The sequence below is a fragment of the Urocitellus parryii genome, chromosome 7, assembly GCF_045843805.1.
Source record: "Urocitellus parryii isolate mUroPar1 chromosome 7, mUroPar1.hap1, whole genome shotgun sequence".
Taxonomy (NCBI): Eukaryota; Metazoa; Chordata; class Mammalia; order Rodentia; family Sciuridae; genus Urocitellus; species Urocitellus parryii.
Window position 1 is genome coordinate 76,091,200 of NC_135537.1, and position 19,583 is coordinate 76,110,782.

The 19,583-nt window shown below is 39.1% G+C and overlaps 1 protein-coding gene and 1 pseudogene across 1 annotated transcript; both read left to right on the forward strand.

Annotated features, from left to right (window-relative positions):
• Positions 1-257: 257 nt before the first annotated feature.
• On the forward strand, positions 258-1,165 carry LOC144255999 (growth arrest-specific protein 7 pseudogene; annotated as a pseudogene).
• Positions 1,166-18,168: 17,003 nt separating this feature from the next.
• On the forward strand, positions 18,169-18,525 carry LOC144256252 (short coiled-coil protein B-like). The gene is made up of 2 exons (XM_077801345.1): positions 18,169-18,190; positions 18,383-18,525. The coding sequence occupies exons 1-2, from the start codon at positions 18,169-18,171 to the stop codon at positions 18,523-18,525; spliced, it is 165 nt and encodes a 54-aa protein (XP_077657471.1).
• The last annotated feature ends 1,058 nt before the right edge of the window (positions 18,526-19,583 follow it).

Genomic DNA, 19,583 nt, shown 5'->3' on the forward strand with positions numbered 1-19,583 from the left:
AGAGAGCAACTGCAGGAGTTAAGCAGTAAAATGAGAGATTCGTTTCAAGAGATGAAAGATCACTTCTGTAAAGATATATCAGAGGTCCTGAAAAGAAATCAAGAAGAAATCCTTGAAGTGAAGGAATCACTAAACCAACTTAAAAGTTCAATGGAAAGTATCACCCACAGACATGACCAAGACAAGAGGAATACAGAACCTCAGGCAATGAAGACAAAATATATAATCTTGAAAATAAAGTTGACACCACAGAGAAGATGATAAATTGCGTGACATTCCCTCACCCAGACACCATACCTGAACAGCAACTGCTAAAGCCAACCGAGTGGAGCTACTGTGACTACTTCTGGGCTGAGAAGAAGGATCCCCAAGGCAATGGCATGGTGGCTGGGTTCAAACTGCTGCTCCAAAAGCAACTGAAGGGCAAACAAATGCAGAAAGAAATGTCTGATTTCGTCTGAGAGAGGATAAAGATTGAAGAAGAACATGCAAAGAACTTGGCTAAGCTCTCTCAGAACTCCTTGGCTGCACAGGAGGAAGGCTCCTTGGGAGAAGCCTGGGCCCAGGTGAAGAAGAGTCTGGCAGATGAAGCAGAGGTTCATCTCAAGTTCTCTGCCAAGCTTCACAGCGAGGTAGAGAAGCCCCTAATGAACTTTTGTGAGAACTTCAAGAAAGACATGAAAACGTGTGACCACCATATCGCTGACCTCCGCAAGCAGCTTGCCAACCGATATGTGTCAGTGGAGAAGGCCCGGAAAGCCCTCACAGAGCGGCAGAGAGACCTGGAGATGAAGACCCAGCAGCTGGAGATTAAGCTGAGCAACAAGACAGAGGAGGACATCAAGAAGGCACAGAGAAAGTCCACACAGGCTGGTGACGACCCCATGTGCTATGTGGACCTCTACAACCAGGCCCAGTCCAAGTGGTTTGAAGAGATGGTGACCACCACTTTGGAGCTGGAGCGGCTGGAGGTGGAGAGGGTGGAGATGATCCGGCAACATCTGTGTCAGTACACACAGCTGCGGCATGAGACAGACATGTTCAACCAAAGCACAGTCGAGCCTGTGGACCAACTGCTTCGAAAGTGGACCCGGCCAAAGACAGAGAGCTGTGGGTCAGAGAGCACAAAACGGGCAACATTCACCCCATGGACATGGAGATCTAGACACTCCTGTGCGCCCCCCGGGGTCCTTCCCAGGAGAGGGGCTGGGGGTCCCGTGGAAAGGGGGTGGTGGCTCCCGCTCGGTGAAGCTGCCCTCCCACCCACTCTCCTGTCCACTGAGGAGAGAGGAGAGAACTGGCAATTCCAGAAGGGTGGTCTGGATGGCCCAGCTGGGGAATCCCAAATATTCCCAGGCCAAGAAGACAGACCCACAACCCCGCCCTTGTGTCCAAGACTGAAGCCCCCCCCCCAACCCTGAGAACAAACTAAGGCTGGAACTCTGTGGTCCCTGCTGAGTTTCATAGGGGTGGCCGTCACACACTTGTGCCCTTGGATGCCCCAAAGCCCATCCTCCAGCTGGTCCCTTTATCTCTGGGGCTTTGAAAGATCAGGGAAGGGCTGTCTCTGCCTCCAAGCCAATGTCAGGATCAGAGTCATGGATAGAAGGCACCTTCAGCTCAGCCTGCACCTAGAATCCTTTACGGCCCTCTCTCTATTTTTCTCATTGCATTCTGGGAGCCCAAATCTGGCTTTTCTTGGCCACTTTTCAGCCCCATGGGTCTTGGGAAGGCCTGTTTTCTGTCTTCCATGACCAACCCTGCTCAGAGAGGTCAGGATGGAACTACCTTATTCAGCAAATTAGCCCCAAGTCGGAGCATTGAATCACGGTTCCTATCAATCCAGGCATCATCTCTGAAGTCTCTGGAAATCCCGATCCCTCCATTCCTCAGCTACTTTCTCAAGGCCGTCCCCACCCCCACCCTGCCACCCCTGCCCAGCCTCACTAGAGGGAGCTTTCCAAAGCTCTCCGCCAGGGAGACCTCCTCCAGCTGTGTGCATGTCCGAAAGCTTTGAGAGATGGAGATGAGCCAGAAACCACATGGGGTCTGTCTCCCATGGTGTCCTGTCCAACACTGGGCTACCCTGACCCCCGCTCTCCCAGGCTGCCCACCAAGGGCTTAATAGGGCTAGGTCAGTCCCACATGGGAGACAGGTTAGGGCAAGTCTTTGTCAGACTCCATCTGCTTATGCAAGGTAGGGTTTGGACTGCTGTCCCTTGAGTGGGCATTGCAGACTCTCTCTCTTTGCTATCCAGGCGTGTCCTGCCACCTGGACCTCCAGCTCCTCTGTCCATCTTCCCTGGAGAAGCCTCAGCCAAGTGTGACTCGGGAAGCTTCTCAGCACTACCCCTGGGTTCAGCCCTCCACTTTCTTTCTCAACTACAGCAAGCACCATCTCCCCCATCTTAGCCTAGAAGGGGCTGGGAGGAAAAATTGACCCAGTGAGGAAGGAACAGCTTCTAGCCAGAAACCCCTGTCCTGAGAGCCCACCTTTCTTCATCTTTCCCATGGATGGCTTTTGGCTTGACCCTTCCGTCTCCCATGGGGGCAGAATTCTATGAGCAGAGTTCGCTGATCTTTCCCTCTATTTTAGGTTGCTAATAATGGATGTCAATCTTGAATCTTTCGGCATCTCTTCCATTGAATTAGAATGGCTTTCTCATAGTTTATTTTAGAAAGATGTTCCATATACTAAAGCAAACCAAAAAAAAAAAAAATCAGTGATTTTGGTGATGACAGAGTTAAACAATATGTTATTAGTCTTCCACGAGCTTTGCCATAGATAACACCTCTGACATGTTGACTATGGAGAAATTGTTGCCTCAGTAACTTTTCAGGGACTTGAAGGATGTTTTTGTTGAAACCACTGACTCTTCAGCTTGAACGCATGTCCAGTGGGTGACCTTTTGGCATCAGAGGGCTAATAAGTCCACCCTCGGATCACACAGATGCTGCCATTTTCTGGATATGAATCCAGTGAAGAGCTATGAAGATTGATTACACACATGCAGACCACCGATTACTTTCAATCACCTTTCTCCACACCTCAGACACCCTGCTTCCTTGTTCCATATATACCTCTGAACTCCATTTTCTGGAAGGTAGTTGGAGACTTAACTTTCCCTTCTCCACACACTTAGCCCTCTGAAGAGTAAATTCTTTCTCTTCTGCAAAACTCAATGTTTCAGTGATTGGCATGCTGCATGGTAGGCAAACAGGCTTGGTCCACTGACAACTGGGACCTCCAAAATTATGAGCCAAAAGAAGCCTTTCCTCTTTTTTTTTTTTTTTTAGAATTTTTTTTTAATATTTATTTTTTTTTTTTTAGTTCTCGGCGGACACAACATCTTTGTTGGTATGTGGTGCTGAGGATCGAACCCGGGCCGCACGCATGCCAGGTGAGCGCGCTACCGCTTGAGCCACATCCCGAGCCCCAGCCTTTCCTCTTTATAAGTTAATTATCTCAGGTATTTTGTTACAGTAATAGAAAACTAATTAATATAGGTCCCAAATATACCTGACTCTAACCTCAATCACCAATGTCTGTGCTTCTCCCCTATGTACCCCAACAGATGAGTTCATCATCTGTCCCATTTTGTATTCTTCTTTCTATGTTTAGAACTTAAAGAAATCACCATTTTTACTTACTTTGTTCTCTCCCCTTGTCTACATCTAACCAATGTGCTGGTTTTCTCAAGTTCCTTGTCTTCTTTACAAACCTTTACCCAGTTTTAGGTCTGACCTCCTATGATAATGTAATTATATTTCTTCCTGCCATCAGACTTGTCTTGCTCACCTGTAGCCTTCACAGAATACCAGAATCATCTGTGACCCAAGTGACTTAATTCCCAGTTCTGCCCTCATCACCATCCTCCATCCACCCCTCCCTGGTGCACCCTCAGAGACTATGTCCAGGGGGTTAACCTGTCAGGTAACTCCTCCTTAACAAAAGCTCCACCCATCACTCCTGTTATGTCAGTGCTCCTGCCCTCTCACTTCAGGCTTCAACGTAAACAAGAGGCTTTTGCAGTTCTCTCTGCAAGCTCTGCTGCTTGCCATCTCATTCATTCATAGAATATTTGTTAGCTGTCTTTGCATGGCTGAAGACTTGTTGGTGAACTGAATGTCCACACAGAGGTTCTGGGCTTGTGGAAATTCCACTGTCTTACCTCCAACCCAGATAAGTCTTACTCATTGTTAGAGTTCTCCTTGAAGAGAATTCTGACCTACCAAGCTCTCCATCCCTCTGCTTTGTACCTTGTCTCTTTCCCATGAGTTTGCTTCTGGAGAGAAGAGGCCATGGCATGTTTGTGTTTCTGTGTGCACGAATATATGAAGGACTAGAAATGCTCTTGAATATTATAATTCATGAGAGAAGATAAGAACTGTATACATGTCCCCTTAAAAATTCAGAGAACAGGGCTGGGGATGTGGCTCAGTGGTCTAGTGCCCCTGAGTTCAATCCCTGGTGCCCTCCTCACAAAAAAAATGCAGAGGACATGAATCTCTTTATTCCAAAGAGGAATTACTTTGAGAAACATCCTCTGGGCACCTGGGGAGAAGGGTACTTGGAGATAAGAGGTGAGTAAATTCATACTTTTGTGGAGAGGATGTATTCAGGATGTATTCAAGAATTTGTACAACTGACAATGAGGAAAGAGGGAAACTGAATAAGGACATTTGGGAAAGCTGGTCAGTGGTCCACTGTAGGTAGCATACAAATGAATGAGTGCAGATGGCTACAGGGTTGTATTCTCTGTTGAGATATATAGATTAAGCTGGGCATGGTGGCTCATGCCTGTAATCCCAACAACTCTGGAGGCTGAGGCAGGGTAATCATGAGTTTAAGGCCAGCATCAGCAATTTAACAAGTTCCTAGGCAACTTAGCAAGACTCTGCCTCAAAATAAAATATCAAAAGGATTGGGGATGTGGTACAGTGCCCTGGGCTTAATCCCTGGTGCCAAAAATAAAAAAATAAAATAAAAAACAAGACCTATGAATTAAAGATGGTAGGTAACAGGGAGACATTAAAGTTCATGAGAAAAGATGGGGATGATCCAGTTGCACTTAAGGAAGGGTTAGGAGGGAAGTATGTGAAATGTGGACCTTTGTGATGAACTTGATGGCGGAATTGGGAGTATAATCATCCCTCTTTTCTCTTTTCCAAGACTCCGCCCAGATATCAAAATCCACTGATGTTCCAGAGACTACATGTGGATGAACACATCAAGCACTGGTTTATATAAAATAGCATAGTATTTTCATTAACCTATACAAATCCTTGCAGATACTTTTGTTTCTTTTCATTACTGGTAATTGAACCTAGGAACATGCTATGCTCTACTTTTGACCTACATCACCAGTCTTTTTTTTTTTCCTTTTTTCAGATAGGATCTCACTAAATTGTGGAGGAGGGCCTTGACCTTGTGATCCTCCTGCCTATTCCAAGTAGCTGGGACTAATGGACTATGTACCATTGCACCAAGATCCTCGCATGTACTTTATATTTTCTCTAGATTACCTATAATACCTAATGCAATATCAATGCTCTGTAAGCAGTTGTCACACTGTATTGTTTGTGAAATAATGACAAGGAAACAAAAGTCTATACCCATTCAAGAGATTTAACTTCTTTTCAGAAGATTTTTGATCCCAGTCTCTTTGAATCTGTGGATGCTAATGCATCCATACAGAGGGCTGCCTTTATAAAGAAACAAATAGCTTTGGAAACATAACAAAAAGAAAATTTGTGTGACGATAAAAATATCTGGAAGCCAGGCACAGTGACGTATGCCAGTAATCTCAGGTTACATGGGAGGCTGAGGTAGGAGGATCTAAACTTTGAAGCCAGCCTGAGACATTTGCTGAGACCCTATTTCAAAATAAAATAAAAAGGTCTTGGAATGTAGTTCAATGGTAGAATGCTTACAGTACTGCAGCAAAATAACCAGGGGGTGACAAACAACTTGTGTAGATTGATACAGCAGGAATGGGAGCCGTTTATTGTAAGACAGGAGGAGTATATATACATTCCACACAGCTTATCTAATTAACATAAACTAGATACAGCAGTCAACCAATAAGGAATCTCCACACTTAATGGCTCATTGGCATTACTTCACAAACCACTCCCTCTGGCATTTTGCCAGGCGCCATCCAGATTTGTTTACAGACCTTAACAGTCTTGGAATGTAGTTCAAAGGTAGAATGCTTACAGTACAGGGTCTGGGTTCATTCCCTAATAACCACACAATAGTAATAATAATAATGCATTTGGAACATGTTCTTATTTCCACCCTGAAACAATTGACATTGCTAGTACAAGTTTATGCCATCCAATCCCCTGGGAGATGGGCACTCCCTGATGGAAAGGACCCGATCTTGTCTTAGCAACTCTGTATCCTCAACTACCAGCAGAGTCCATGATTTCTCCTGGATTAATCAATTAGTTTATCAGTTAATTTATATTCCATCCTCCCTGGACAAAAGTATCACTTACCATTCTTATAAACTTTGTGGTCATGACCATTTTCCTTTAGCACTCATTAAGAAGGAATATACTAAAAAGAATTAAGCCATTAAAGTTTTTTTGTGTGCAGTTTCACCAAACATTTTAATTCTTGGTATTATCAAATATTTTCTTGAATGTATAAATTAAGTGGCTGGAAAACAGGTACACTCTTTTCATAGGTAGAGTCAAACTATCAATACTTTTAATTTGTGATATAAGTCAGTGTCCAACCTCGACTAACTTCTCTGAAATATTGCACTGACCTGTTTTTCAAAACCAAAGTAAAATAAAAAGTCATTTTATTTTTTTCTCCCCATCTATGAAATGTTGGTACCTGTTTTGGAAAATTGTGTGCAAGATTGGTTTGATACCCATTTACTTGCATAATCCTGGATTTTTAGGCATATCAATTTTTTGTCAAGAGAGATTTCTCTGTTCTCTCTTGTTCCTGTAGCTTGAGGTCTCTATTCGTGTGCAGTCTCTGCAATGCAGTATCTTTTTTTTTAAGTTATCAATGGACCTTTATTTAATTTATGTATATGTGGTGCTGAGAATTGAACCTGGTGCCTCACACATGCTAGGCAAGTGCTCTACCACTGAGTCACAACCCCAGCCCATCACAATGCAGCATTTTAATTTTATTTGACTGCTCTGTGTCACTATTTTAATTCTATTTGAATGCTCTATGTCACTTACAATGCAAAACACCAAACCAAACTGCTGCTCTTTCTTGTTGAATATATTTTTTTCTTCCCCATCTTTTCATTGCTGATGGTGACAATCCAATTTCTTAAGCCTACATTTTCAGGATTATTTCTATTTTCTAAAATTGTGCCCAGCGGGAGATGATCTCTGAAATGTTTTTCAGTTTTCCTCTTCTGTCACCCTCTCTTCTCTTTTGTTCCCACTGCTTGATGTGTTCATCCACATGTAGTCTCCACAATGCACTATTTTAATTTTTGTTTGGTCACTACTAAGATAGAAATAGCACTAACAAATCATAGGGGAAAAAATAAAAAATAAATAAAAACCTCCCACTGGATGTACTGGCTCATGCCTGTAATCCCAGTGACTCAGGAGACTGAGGCAGGGGGATCACAAATTCAAGGCCATCCTGGGAAATTTAGCAAGACCCTGTCTCAAAATTAAAAAGTCTTTCAAAGGGCTGAGAAGGAAGGTTAGTGGTAGAGCAGTTGCCTAGCAAATGTGAGGCCCTGGATTCATCCTGAGCACAAAGAGAAACAGGGAAAGGAAGAGAGTGTTTGGGGGGAGAAGGGAGGGGATTAGGAACCAAAAAAAAAAAAAAAAGCTGAAAACTATGACCCTGTAATCTGAAACTAATCTTTAATTTTATTAAACACTGTACTCTCCTTACATTAAAAAGAAAGTCATGTTATACAAATTTCATAAGTTCAGTTTTTAAAGTAAAAAGGATGATTTTGGAAAAAACGTTTTGGGGTCATCAAAATAAAAAATTAGTGTGACTTTTATTCATAGGGAGGCATAACAGTCCAAATGAATTATAATAAATTTCTCCTTTTGTTGATTAGACTTCCTAAATTGAGTCTGCATTGGAAAGGTGACTTACTTCATCAAATAGAATTTCATATTTGAAAACTTCAAATTAAACGTCACAATCATCATTGTAAAGGAAACAGACATTGATTTTAAAATGGTTGGGCTCAAGCTGGGGATGTGGCTCTGTGACAGACAGCACTTGCCTGGAATGAACAAAGCCCAGGATTCAATCCCTAGCAGCACTCCCCACCCCCTCCCCCCCCAAAAATAAATAAAATGCGGAGCTCAGTTTTGACAACTAATGTCAAGTGTTTCTCCTCCCTCTACCACCAATCGTCTTAGGACCAGACTTTGAATTCCAGGTGAGAAATGTTAATTTGCTCAGCCCTAATGCCACACTGCAGTATCTACCTAGAAAGGGACACTTTGAGCCAAGTGACACTGGCTTTCCAGTCCTTTTCTATGTCAGACTGTTAGATAGCTCACAGTCATCTCAGATGAATCCATTCCACTTTTAGCCATCGTCCTAGCCCATTTGAGCTGCTATCAAAGAATACCACAGACCACAGACCAGGCGGTATATAAACAACAAATGGTGATTTCTAACAGTTCTGGAGGCTGGGAGGTTCAAGGTCAAGGCACTAGCAGATTCTGTGTTGGTGGAGGTCCTGCTTTCTGATTCGTAGACATCCAGGCTGTGGGTGCAGCCCAGGGAGGTCAGTCCAAGGGGTTCCAGAGGGACAAGGTCTGGGGTCTGAAGGGAGGCAGTGACAGAGTTTCTCTGTCACTTTTATGCTCTAGGAATTTTAGGAGCCTCAGGAAGTGTAGACACTTGAATATTGTTGAGAAAATTAATAGAACATTGTCTTTCAGATTCCTCCCACTTTTTCTCTTCTAATTTCCTCTTGTTCTGAAATTGCATTCACAAGATAATTCTACAAGTTCTAGATTAAAATATTATATATATATATATATATATATGTATGCATATATATATACATATCTGTGTTTACAGATTCAAAGTCCTCAATATATATATATATATATATATATATATATATATATATATATGAATTTTATCTACCTAAATCATTATGTTAATTCTCTACTTTTCCTAAACCAAAGAGAAAAACACCAATTTGGTTGAAAGTAGGGCTGCACTTTGGATGTGGTTTGTTCCCCAAGAGTCTGTGTGTTTGGAAACTTAGTTCCCATGATGATGATATTACTAGGTGCTATGGTACCTTGAAGAGATGGAAGCTTGTAGGAAACTTTTGGATCATTGGAAGCCTGCCTTCAGATATAATTAAGGTTGTGTTAGTCAATTCTCTGTTACTGTAATAAAATACCCGAGATAAACAAGTTATAAGGAGTAAAGGATTATTTAGGCTCCGAGTTTGAGATGTTTCAGTCCATGGCCACTTGACTCTGTTGTCTTTGGGCCTATGGTATGGAATGAGAAAAATTCCCATTGTTCCTAGTGGTATAAACTTCCAGTGACTTTTCCTGAAAACCATGTGCTATGTAAATGATTAAACAAGTGACTGAATGAATCAGGTAGTACAACACATAAGTTTGTAAGGTCAAAGATGTTTCTGTCCTGGCAGGAAATTATCCGTCTCCCACACCATTCTTCTTTGATGTCTGGATGATCCCACCTAATATAAAGTGACATGTTTACATATCTGGCTTTCTGATCAAACTGTGTATTCCTTGAGAGCCAAGTACTTTACTTTACTGAAAGCATACAGTAGGAACTCAATTCATGTTTTTTAAGTTAGTTTATGAAAAAGGAATTAAGCAAAATTGCCAACAACTTAGCAGAGGAAATTTGCTCTGATTGCTAAACTAGCATAAAGATACTCAGAGAGCTCCTAAATAAAAAGTAGAATAGGTAAGATTCAACGCAGAAATGGAAGACAAAGACCCTGATGAGAAATGTACCTATGGCTGAAAAAATCTTTATTAAAGATAAATTGACAGTCATAAAATCATTGACATTCATAAAATTTTCAGTCATAAATTGACAGTCATAAAATTTTTACTCATCGCAGATGTTTATTTGCTTATGCTTATCGTTGGTAAACAGACATATTTTATATGTTTTTATGCCCATTTTATCACTAGTAAACATGAATACTGTTTACTACATGTTGTTTTTGTCCTCCTCAAATAATTTCCTCCAAAAAGCTGGGTCTTTGCCTCACCCCATCTGTCACACATTTAAGAGTGATTTGAGAAGCAATTACCAAAGTCAAAATACCTGTGTTTACAAGATCCAAAGTCCTCACTATGCACAGAGCAAAATCAATGTAAGAGACTTGCTTGTCTTTCTCTTTTATTGTGACTTCAAAGATGCAAGAAAAAAAATTCTGAATCCAGGCAGATAAAACAGATGCAATAATCAAGGTTGATTGTGCACCCTTCTTTCTCATCAATGATAAATCCAAGAAGAAAATGTATCTCAGTCGAAAGAATACTAAAAAAGTTGTGATCAAGAATCTATACCTAATTCAGTTGTATTTATGTGCATAACCAAGAAGATTTAAACCTGAAATGTCTAAATGACCCTATCACTCATTATAACCTCAATAAATATTTTGTAAATGGCTTTTTAAAAAGAAATTAGGGAGTAAATACAAACATCAAAATTATAAATAAACTAGAAGAAAATATAAATGACTATTTTATGGTGCTGGAGACAGAGAGCACTTCTTTCAAAGGGGGAGAGTAGAAAGCAAACAGTTAGTAGGTTTAACCATTAAGCTATTTTAAAAATCTGCACGTCAGTATTTTTTTGTGTCTTCTTATGTTCCAAGTTAAAGAAGCTTCAAGGAACTCATTTATGCTCAAATCTTACAGAGTACCTTTACCTGGTGTTGTTGAATAGCCAGCTCATTACAATATTTTCTAGCTGGCACTTTTCCCATATGGGACCATAGATATATTTTTTGTGTAATATGCAAATTTTATCTCAGTATACCTGTTATGTAAAAAGTCTAATATATTTCCTACAGATGATCTTATGTACACATTTACTATATTTTAAAAATGAATTCAAGTTACACAGTTCATTTTTATTATATATATATAGTACACATGTAATGAGATTTGTGATAGAGAAATTGAAAATGTTTATTCATTTGTGGTTCACTAAATAAAATTTTCAAAAATTATATTATTCCTAAAAAAACACTATCTCTTGGAAAATCATGACTATCAGACATAGATGCTATGTCAGTAGTTAATTTGGGACTATTAGGAATTAAATTAGTTCAAAAGCTATATTTAGAGCTGGGGATATATCTCAGTTGGTAGAGTGCTTGCCTAGCATGCACAAGCCCCTGGGTTCAATCTCCAGCACCACAAAGACAAAAAACAACAACAAAAGCTACATTTCAAAAGTGTGTGTTAATGGAAACCAGTAAAATGTGTTCACAGAAATTATACTTAAAAAGACCACCAATATTAATAAGCAGCTTATTTTAAAATGTGAAAAATAAATAAATATATAGTTAAAGGCCTTTCTGCAAATAAAAGAGAAAAATATTTTAGAACAATAGAAATATCAACAAAAGATAAAAGTGGATTCATAGAAGAGAAATGTGGATACTCTCCACTTTGCTGCTAATCATACAAAGAAAAATTAAAACAATCTTGTAATTTTGCCTGGAAAATTGGTAAAAATTAGAAATTTAGTAATGATTCAGAAGTGTCCCCCAGAGGCCCATGTCTTACAGGCTTGGTTTCCACCTGTGGTGCTATTGGAACGTGTTGGAACCTTTAAGCAGGAATTGGCTGGTGGAAGGAACTTTGGTCACTGGGGATGTGCACTTGAAACGGGTATTGGGACCCCATTTCCTTCCTCTCTCTTCACTTTCTGGATGCCATCGGGTGACATTTTGCTCTTCCACATGCTCCCAGCCACGCAGGATGCTCCTCACCACATGCCCAACTACAACAGAGTAAACTGACCATGAGCTGAAACCATGATCCAAAATAAACCTTTCCTCCTTTTCAGTCAATTTTCTCAGATATTTTGTCACAGCAATGGAAAGCTGACTAACATAAACTGAAACCAAGTGTTGATGACAATGAGAAGAAATTAAATTCACATGTACCAGTAATGGAAGTGTAAATTCAGTTAATTCTGAAAGGCAATTTGGCAGTACTCAGTGGAACCCAGACATCTCACCCGTGAGTATGGAACCAGGAGAAATTAGCTGATAAGTGAACATGTATAAGGTTATTCATTGCAGTATTGTTTGGGAGAACAAGGATATGAAGCATCCTAATTATCCAGATGGGTACTAACATTATACACATAGTTGTATGGAATACTACAGTCTAAAACAATAATCTAGATGTTCACTTGACAACATTAATAGATCTTAACAATAGTTAAGTTGTGTGAAGCTATAGTGTTAGGTGAAAAACTTGTAATAGAGATCTACAATACTGTCCTGGTTTGAATGTTTAGGTCCATTCTAAAATTCCTATGTTGACACAATTGCCAAATGTGGTAGTGTTAAGAGGTGGGGCCTTTTGGAGGTGATTAAGCCATGAGGGTGGAGCTGTTGTGTAAATGGGATTAGGCTTCTATAAATGAAGTATGAAAAAACGCAGAAAGAAAAAGAGGTCTAAAAAGATGGAGTAAGGATTCATTCATGGGATGCAGGGATGGTTCAATATACGGAAATCAATAAATGTTATTCACCATATCAATAGACTTAAAGATAAGAACCACATGATCATCTCGATAGACGCAGAAAAAGCATTCGACAAAGTACAGCATCCCCTTATGTTCAAAACATTAGAAAAACTAGGGATAACAGGACCTTACCTTGATATTGTAAAAGCTATCTACGATAAGCCCCAGGCTCGCATCATTCTGAACGGAGAAAAATTGAAGGCATTCCCCCTAAAATCAGGAACAAGACAGGGATTCCCTCTATCACCACTTCTATTCAATATAGTTCTCGAAACACTGGCCAGAGCAATTAGACAAACGAAAGAAATTAAAGGCATAAAAATTGGAAAGGAAGAACTTAAACTATCACTATTTGCAGATGACATGATTCTATACCTAGAAGACCCAAAAGGGTCTACAAAAAAACTACTAGAACTAATAAATGAATTCAGCAAAGTGGCAGGATATAAAATCAACACGCACAAATCAAAGGCATTTCTGTATATCAGCAACAAAACCTCTGAAATGGAAATAAGGAAAACCACTCCATTCACAATATCCTCAAAAAAAATAAAATACTTGGGAATCAACCTAACAAAAGAGGTGAAAGATTTATACAATGAAAACTACAAAACCCTAAAAAGAGAAGTAGAAGAAGATTTTAGAAAATGGAAAGATATACCCTGTTCATGGATAGGCAGAACTAGCATCATCAAAATGGCGATATTACCAAAAGTCCTCTATAGGTTTAATGCAATGCCAATCAAAATTCCAATGGCATTGCTTGTAGAAATAGATAAAGCAATCATGAAATTCATATGGAAAAATAAAAGACCCAGAATAGCAAAAGCAATTCTAAGCAGGAAGTGTGAATCAGGTGGTATAGCAATACCAGATTTCAAACTATACTACAGAGCAATAGTAACAGAAACAGCATGGTACTGGTACAAAAACAGGTGGGTGGACCAATGGTACAGAATAGAGGATACAGAGACTAATCCACAAAGTTACAACTATCTTATATTTGATAAAGGGGCTAAAAGCATGCAATGGAGGAAGGATAGCATCTTCAACAAATGGTGTTGGGAAAACTGGAAATCCATATGCAACAAAATGAAACTGAATCCCCTCCTCTCACCATGCACAAAAATTAGCTCAAAATGGATCAAGGACCTTGATATCAAATCAGAGACTCTGCGTATGATAGAAGAAAAAGTTGGCTACGATCTACATATCGTGGGATCAGGCTCCAAATTCCTTAACAGGACACCCATAGCACAAGAGTTAATAGCAAGAATCAACAAATGGGACTTACTTAAACTAAAAAGTTTTTTCACAGCAAGAGAAACAATAAGAGAAGTAAATCGGGAGCCTACATCATGGGAACAAATTTTTACCCCTCACACTTCAGATAGAGCCTTAATATCCAGGGTTTACAAAGAACTCAAAAAATTAGACAATAAGACAACAAATAACCCAATCAACAAATGGGCCAAGGACCTGAACAGACATTTCTCAGAGGAGGATATACAATCAATCAACAAATACATGAAAAAATGCTCACCATCTCTAGCAGTCAGAGAAATGCAAATCAAAACTACCCTAAGATACCATCTCACTCCAGTAAGATTGGCAGCCATTATGAAGTCAAACAATAACATGTGCTGAAGAGGATGTGGGGAAAAGGGTACTCTTGTACATCGCTGGTGGGACTGCAAATTGGTTCGGCCAATTTGGAAAGCAGTATGGAGATTCCTGGGAAAGCTAGGAATGGAACCACCATTTGACCCAGTTATTGCCCTTCTTGGTCTATTCCCTGAAGACCTTAAAAGAGCGTACTACAGGGATACTGCCACATCGATGTTCATAGCAGCACAATTCACAATAGCTAGACTGTGGAACCAACCCAGATGCCCTTCAATGGATGAATGGATTAAAAAATGTGGCATTTATACACTATGGAGTATTATGCAGCACTAAAAAATGACAAAATCATGGAATTTGCAGGGAAATGGATGGCACTAGAGCAGATTATGCTTAGTGAAGCTAGCCAATCCCTAAAAAACAAATACCAAAAGTCTTCTTTGATATAATGAGAGCAACTAAGAATAGAGAAGGGAGGAAGAGCAGGAAGAAAAGATTGACATTAAACAGAGGCACGAGATGGGAGGGAAAGAGAGAGAAAAGGGGAATTGCATGGAAATGGAAAGAGACCCTCATTGTTATAAAAAACTACATAAAAGAGGTTGTGAGGGGAATTGGAAGAAAAATAAGGAGAGAAATGAATTACAGTAGATGGGATAGAAAGAGAAGATGGGGGGAGGGGGATAGTAGAGGATAGGAAAGGTAGCAGAATATAACAGTCACTAGTATGGCATTATGTAAAAATGTGAATGTGTAACCGATGTGATTCTGCAATCTGTATGTGGGGTAAAAATGGGAGTTCATAACTCACTTGAAACTAATGTTTGAAATATGATATGTCAAGAGCTTTGTAAGGTTTTGAACAACCAATAAAAAAAAAAAAAAAAAAAAGATGGAGTAATGGGTGCTTTCTTGGAAGATCAGAGCAGCCTCCCAGACAGCAATGTCAGGTCTTCCTATTAGACTCCCTGGCCTCCAGAACTGTAAGAAATAAATTCCAGTTCTTTATCAATTATCCGTCTGTGATATTTTATTATAGCAGTACAGAGAGACGAACTTGAGTGCCATATTTTACATGCAAGTCAAAACCTGTACATCAGACAAGGGTGTTTCTGTTTCAGGTGGACATGCAAGTTCACCAGCACTAAGCACATGGGAGCCTGTGCCCACAGGAGAGGCTGAGGGAGTATGCCAGGCATAAAGGGAGAAATCTACTAAACAGCATCAAAGCAAACTGCACAAATAGACGACAATACTGTCCCACAAACTGGGTATTATTAACTGAACCCTGTTCCACAAGATTATAAAACAATAAACAAGAAAACAAGAAGTTGAAGTTCTCAAATGCTGATCATTGCTGCTAAATAAAATGCTCCGTTTGACAGAACACAAATATTTTAGCAGGATTCTCAGATCAAACAAGTCCTTTATATTTACCTAGACTTTTAGCTAACTCATGTTCTTCCTTAATCTCTGACTTTCTGGTTGTGACTCTGTGGGTAATAAATGTTTTAGCTGAGAATAAAACAATACTAAGTGTAAACTTGTAGTTTACACATGAACCACTTTAACCACTTTTTGTATTTCTGTTTCTATCATTTATAGCTCCCATCTTAATTCCCTTTGGAACTTAATTTTCTAGGAGAAATATTTAAATATTTATCAGTGTCCTTACCCACTGGTATCTAAGTACTATTTACAGCTTCACAAGTTAATATATTATAGAAACCCATAGAAACTAGTCCTCTGTGTCTAGTTTCAAATTCTTCCTAGAAGACAAGAGAGCTCTGTGAAGTTGGGTAATTACCTATAATTGGCCATTATCTGTAATTCCAGCTCAAGCGGCTAAGATGGGGTATCACTTAGCCAAGGAGTGCAAGATAGTAAGACTGAGAGAGAGAGAGAGTGTAAACACAATGGTTATACCGTTATATGGATACACAAACTCTGGAATCTGGTTTTTAAGCCCAGTTCTACTTCTTACCAGCTGTGTACAGCAGGTTACTGAACCCATTTGCTTTCTAAATTCTTCTTTGTAAAATAGGATGATAATTTAATGTTATTGAGAGAATCAAATAAGTCAGTTTTCTGTGAAGTATCTAAAACAGTATTAAATATTCAGTCAACACTGGCTAACAGTGGGAATCCAACTAAATATTTAGAAACCTATATGCTACAGTGAAAACTTATACTTATTTCTGAACATACATATGAAATATTCCCTACAGAAAAGCCCCTCAACAATACCCACATTCATGATAAAACCTGTAAGCTATATAAATAACACATACATATATGCATATACCACTGTATTAAACAATTTTTTTTTGAACCAGGAATTGAACCTTGGGATCCTCTACTACTGAGTTATACCCCTTTTTTGTGTTTATTTTGAGATAGGATCCCACTAAGTTGCCCAGCCTAGCCTTGAGCTTGTGATCTTCCTGCCTCAGCCTCCTGAGTTGCTGGAATTATAGGAGTGTGTCACTATGACCAGCTGTATTAGACTGTTTTATTTAATATACTTAGATCTTGCTGCTTCAACTAGGAATTTAGCTTCCTAGATGAGGGAGATGAAGTCAGCGAATTAATGTCTTCAACAAATCACTGAACTTTTAGGAGAAAATGTAACGTCAATTTGGCTGAATTTGCTGGATTCTGTTTTTATTTAAGATTTTTGTGTCACCAGGGGATGGTCAACATCAATTTAGAATCCTGTGTCCAGGCAACAGCTAGGGATGTCAACTTACTGTGAATTATTCAATAATGTATTTGCTCCATCTGTGTTTCAGAATATACTTTTATTCCCCCCCTCTCCAAGTGACAAGCATAGAGTTAACAGATATTATTGATGAGTTTATTTTAGTTCTTGTATAAATAGATTGCATGCTTTAGTGCTGCTTTCTGAGTCATGTAGCTTTATCCTTTTATCCTTTAAATTTGACCTGCTTAAAAAGCTAAAGAAGTGAGTGCCTAACAAAATTATCAAAAAAGATCACCTGTGGAATTTGCTACTTAATTATGATTCATAGCCTGCTTACAACCAAATCAGAGATGGCATTGTCTTCTCTTTTTATGTTTCTTGGCTCTCCTACTTGCAAGGTAATGGGATAGCTCTGAGATGACAATATGGCAGATATTGATCTCTGCAGATCTTTGCTGTGTCTCTGGCTTAATGAACCATAAAATGTCAAAGCAAATTGCCTAGGGACCAGAGTCTTTAACCTGAGGTACACAGAACAGCAAGAACTCCATGATTGGATGTGCAGTCCATAAATGTAGATGGGGGGAGGAAAGAGAGAAAACTCCATCTTCACCAACCTGTAACAGATTGAGCATTTCATTCAGTAACAAATGTCAGCAAGAAATCACAGAAGTATTATCAGCACTTACAGTTTTGCCACCAGCAGCAATCACTGGTATTTTCATGACACATTTAATTGTTGTATCTCTGATACTGTTTATATATCTCAGTATATTGAAAGTATAGTTAGCTGGACATGGTGAGGCATACCTGTAATCCCAGCTACTTAGGAGGCTGAGACAGGAGGATCACAAGTCAAGGCTAGCCTAGGCATGAGATCCTGTCTCAAAATAAAAAATAAGAAGAACTGGAGATATAGTTCAGTGGTAAAGTTCAATTCCTTATGCAGAAGAAAGGAAGGAAAAAAGGAAGAATGGATGGAAGGAAGGAAATTATAACAGTTAACTGAGCCTGATCCCACCCCCTCCCAGCGCCTCAAACGGAAGATCATTCATCAAGAATTTTACATTGAAAATCTAAAAGTTTTTTACCCAAGATGATGAGTGCTGACATGGATGCAGTTGATGCTGAAAATCAGGTGGAACTTGAAGAAAAAACACAACTAAGTGTTGGAACTTCAACACACACTTGAAGATCTCTCTTCAAGAGTAGATGCAGTTTTTTGGGGTAAAATTGGGAGTTCATAACCCACTTCAATCTAATGTATGAAATATGATATGTCAAGAGCTTTGTAATGTTGTGAACAACCAATAAAAAAAAAAGAGTAGATGCAGTTAAAGAAGAAAATCTGAAGCTAAAATCAGAAAACCAAGTTCTTGGACAATATATAGAAAACCTCATGTCTGCTTCTAGTGTTTTTCAAACAACTGACACAAAAAGCAAAAGAAAGTAAGGGATTGGTTTCCCTTCTGTTCTAAGGAATTGCTGCTGACCAGTTTTTTTTCCCCCTTTAAAACTTGGATAGATTTCAAAAGTTACAGTACCTTTGTTTGTGGCTTCATTGAATATTTATGAAGATAATGGCAGATCTAGGCAAAATTAACTGTGTAACAAGAGAGTTTGTGTATTATGTTAGTCTATAAAAATGTGCAAATGTATTGTAGAGACTTTATAATTAGAACTGCATATATTTATGAGACTTGAAGATGAATGTTTTATCAAATTTGCTTTGATATATAGGTTTAGCACTGTCTTTTATCATATAGGCTTAGTAAAATATACACGAAAATAACCACCATGTTGTGAAAAAGTGACCAAAATCATGTACTGAATGCACAGCTTTAATGCACCCTGTCCACCATCTTGTGCCTCTTCTCCATTTGCCTCTTCCTTCCCATTTCCCTTCCCCTAAGGAAAAAAAAAAAAAGATTTCACATTTGTAAAAGTAATTTTAATAGTTAATCACTGATGAGAGTAACATGATTCTAATTGTTGAAACTTAACCAAAATAAGATACTGTCTTAGCTAGGGCTTGTCCTGTGTGGTATTTAATAATAAGATAGGATTGATGGTTTCTCTTTAAGCAATTGAAGATGGATTGAAACTATAAAAATGGTCTCATACTGGGAAGATTTGTTTAAAACTTCCTTTTGCACAAAATAACCCACTTGAATAGATAAGAGTTCTGGTCATGGATGTACATTCATGATAGATCTTGAGAAAAAATAGAAATGGGGCAGGAAATTGGTAAATACTACTCCAAATGCTTTCACTCCAGATTTGTGTTCTCTCTGGCAGAATAGACTTTTGGCGGACAAAAGATAGATATGAAAGTGCATTAAGTTTGAATAACTTTATGTAAGCTACATAGGGAGACCAGTTACCATTTGGTCTCAAGGACATTTACCCAATAGATCGACTCTTGCAAAATTCTTTGAGAGTTTATTAGCAACAGAATCATGAACACATGGTAGAGTATACATGTACAATAATGGTAATTTTAATCTTAGT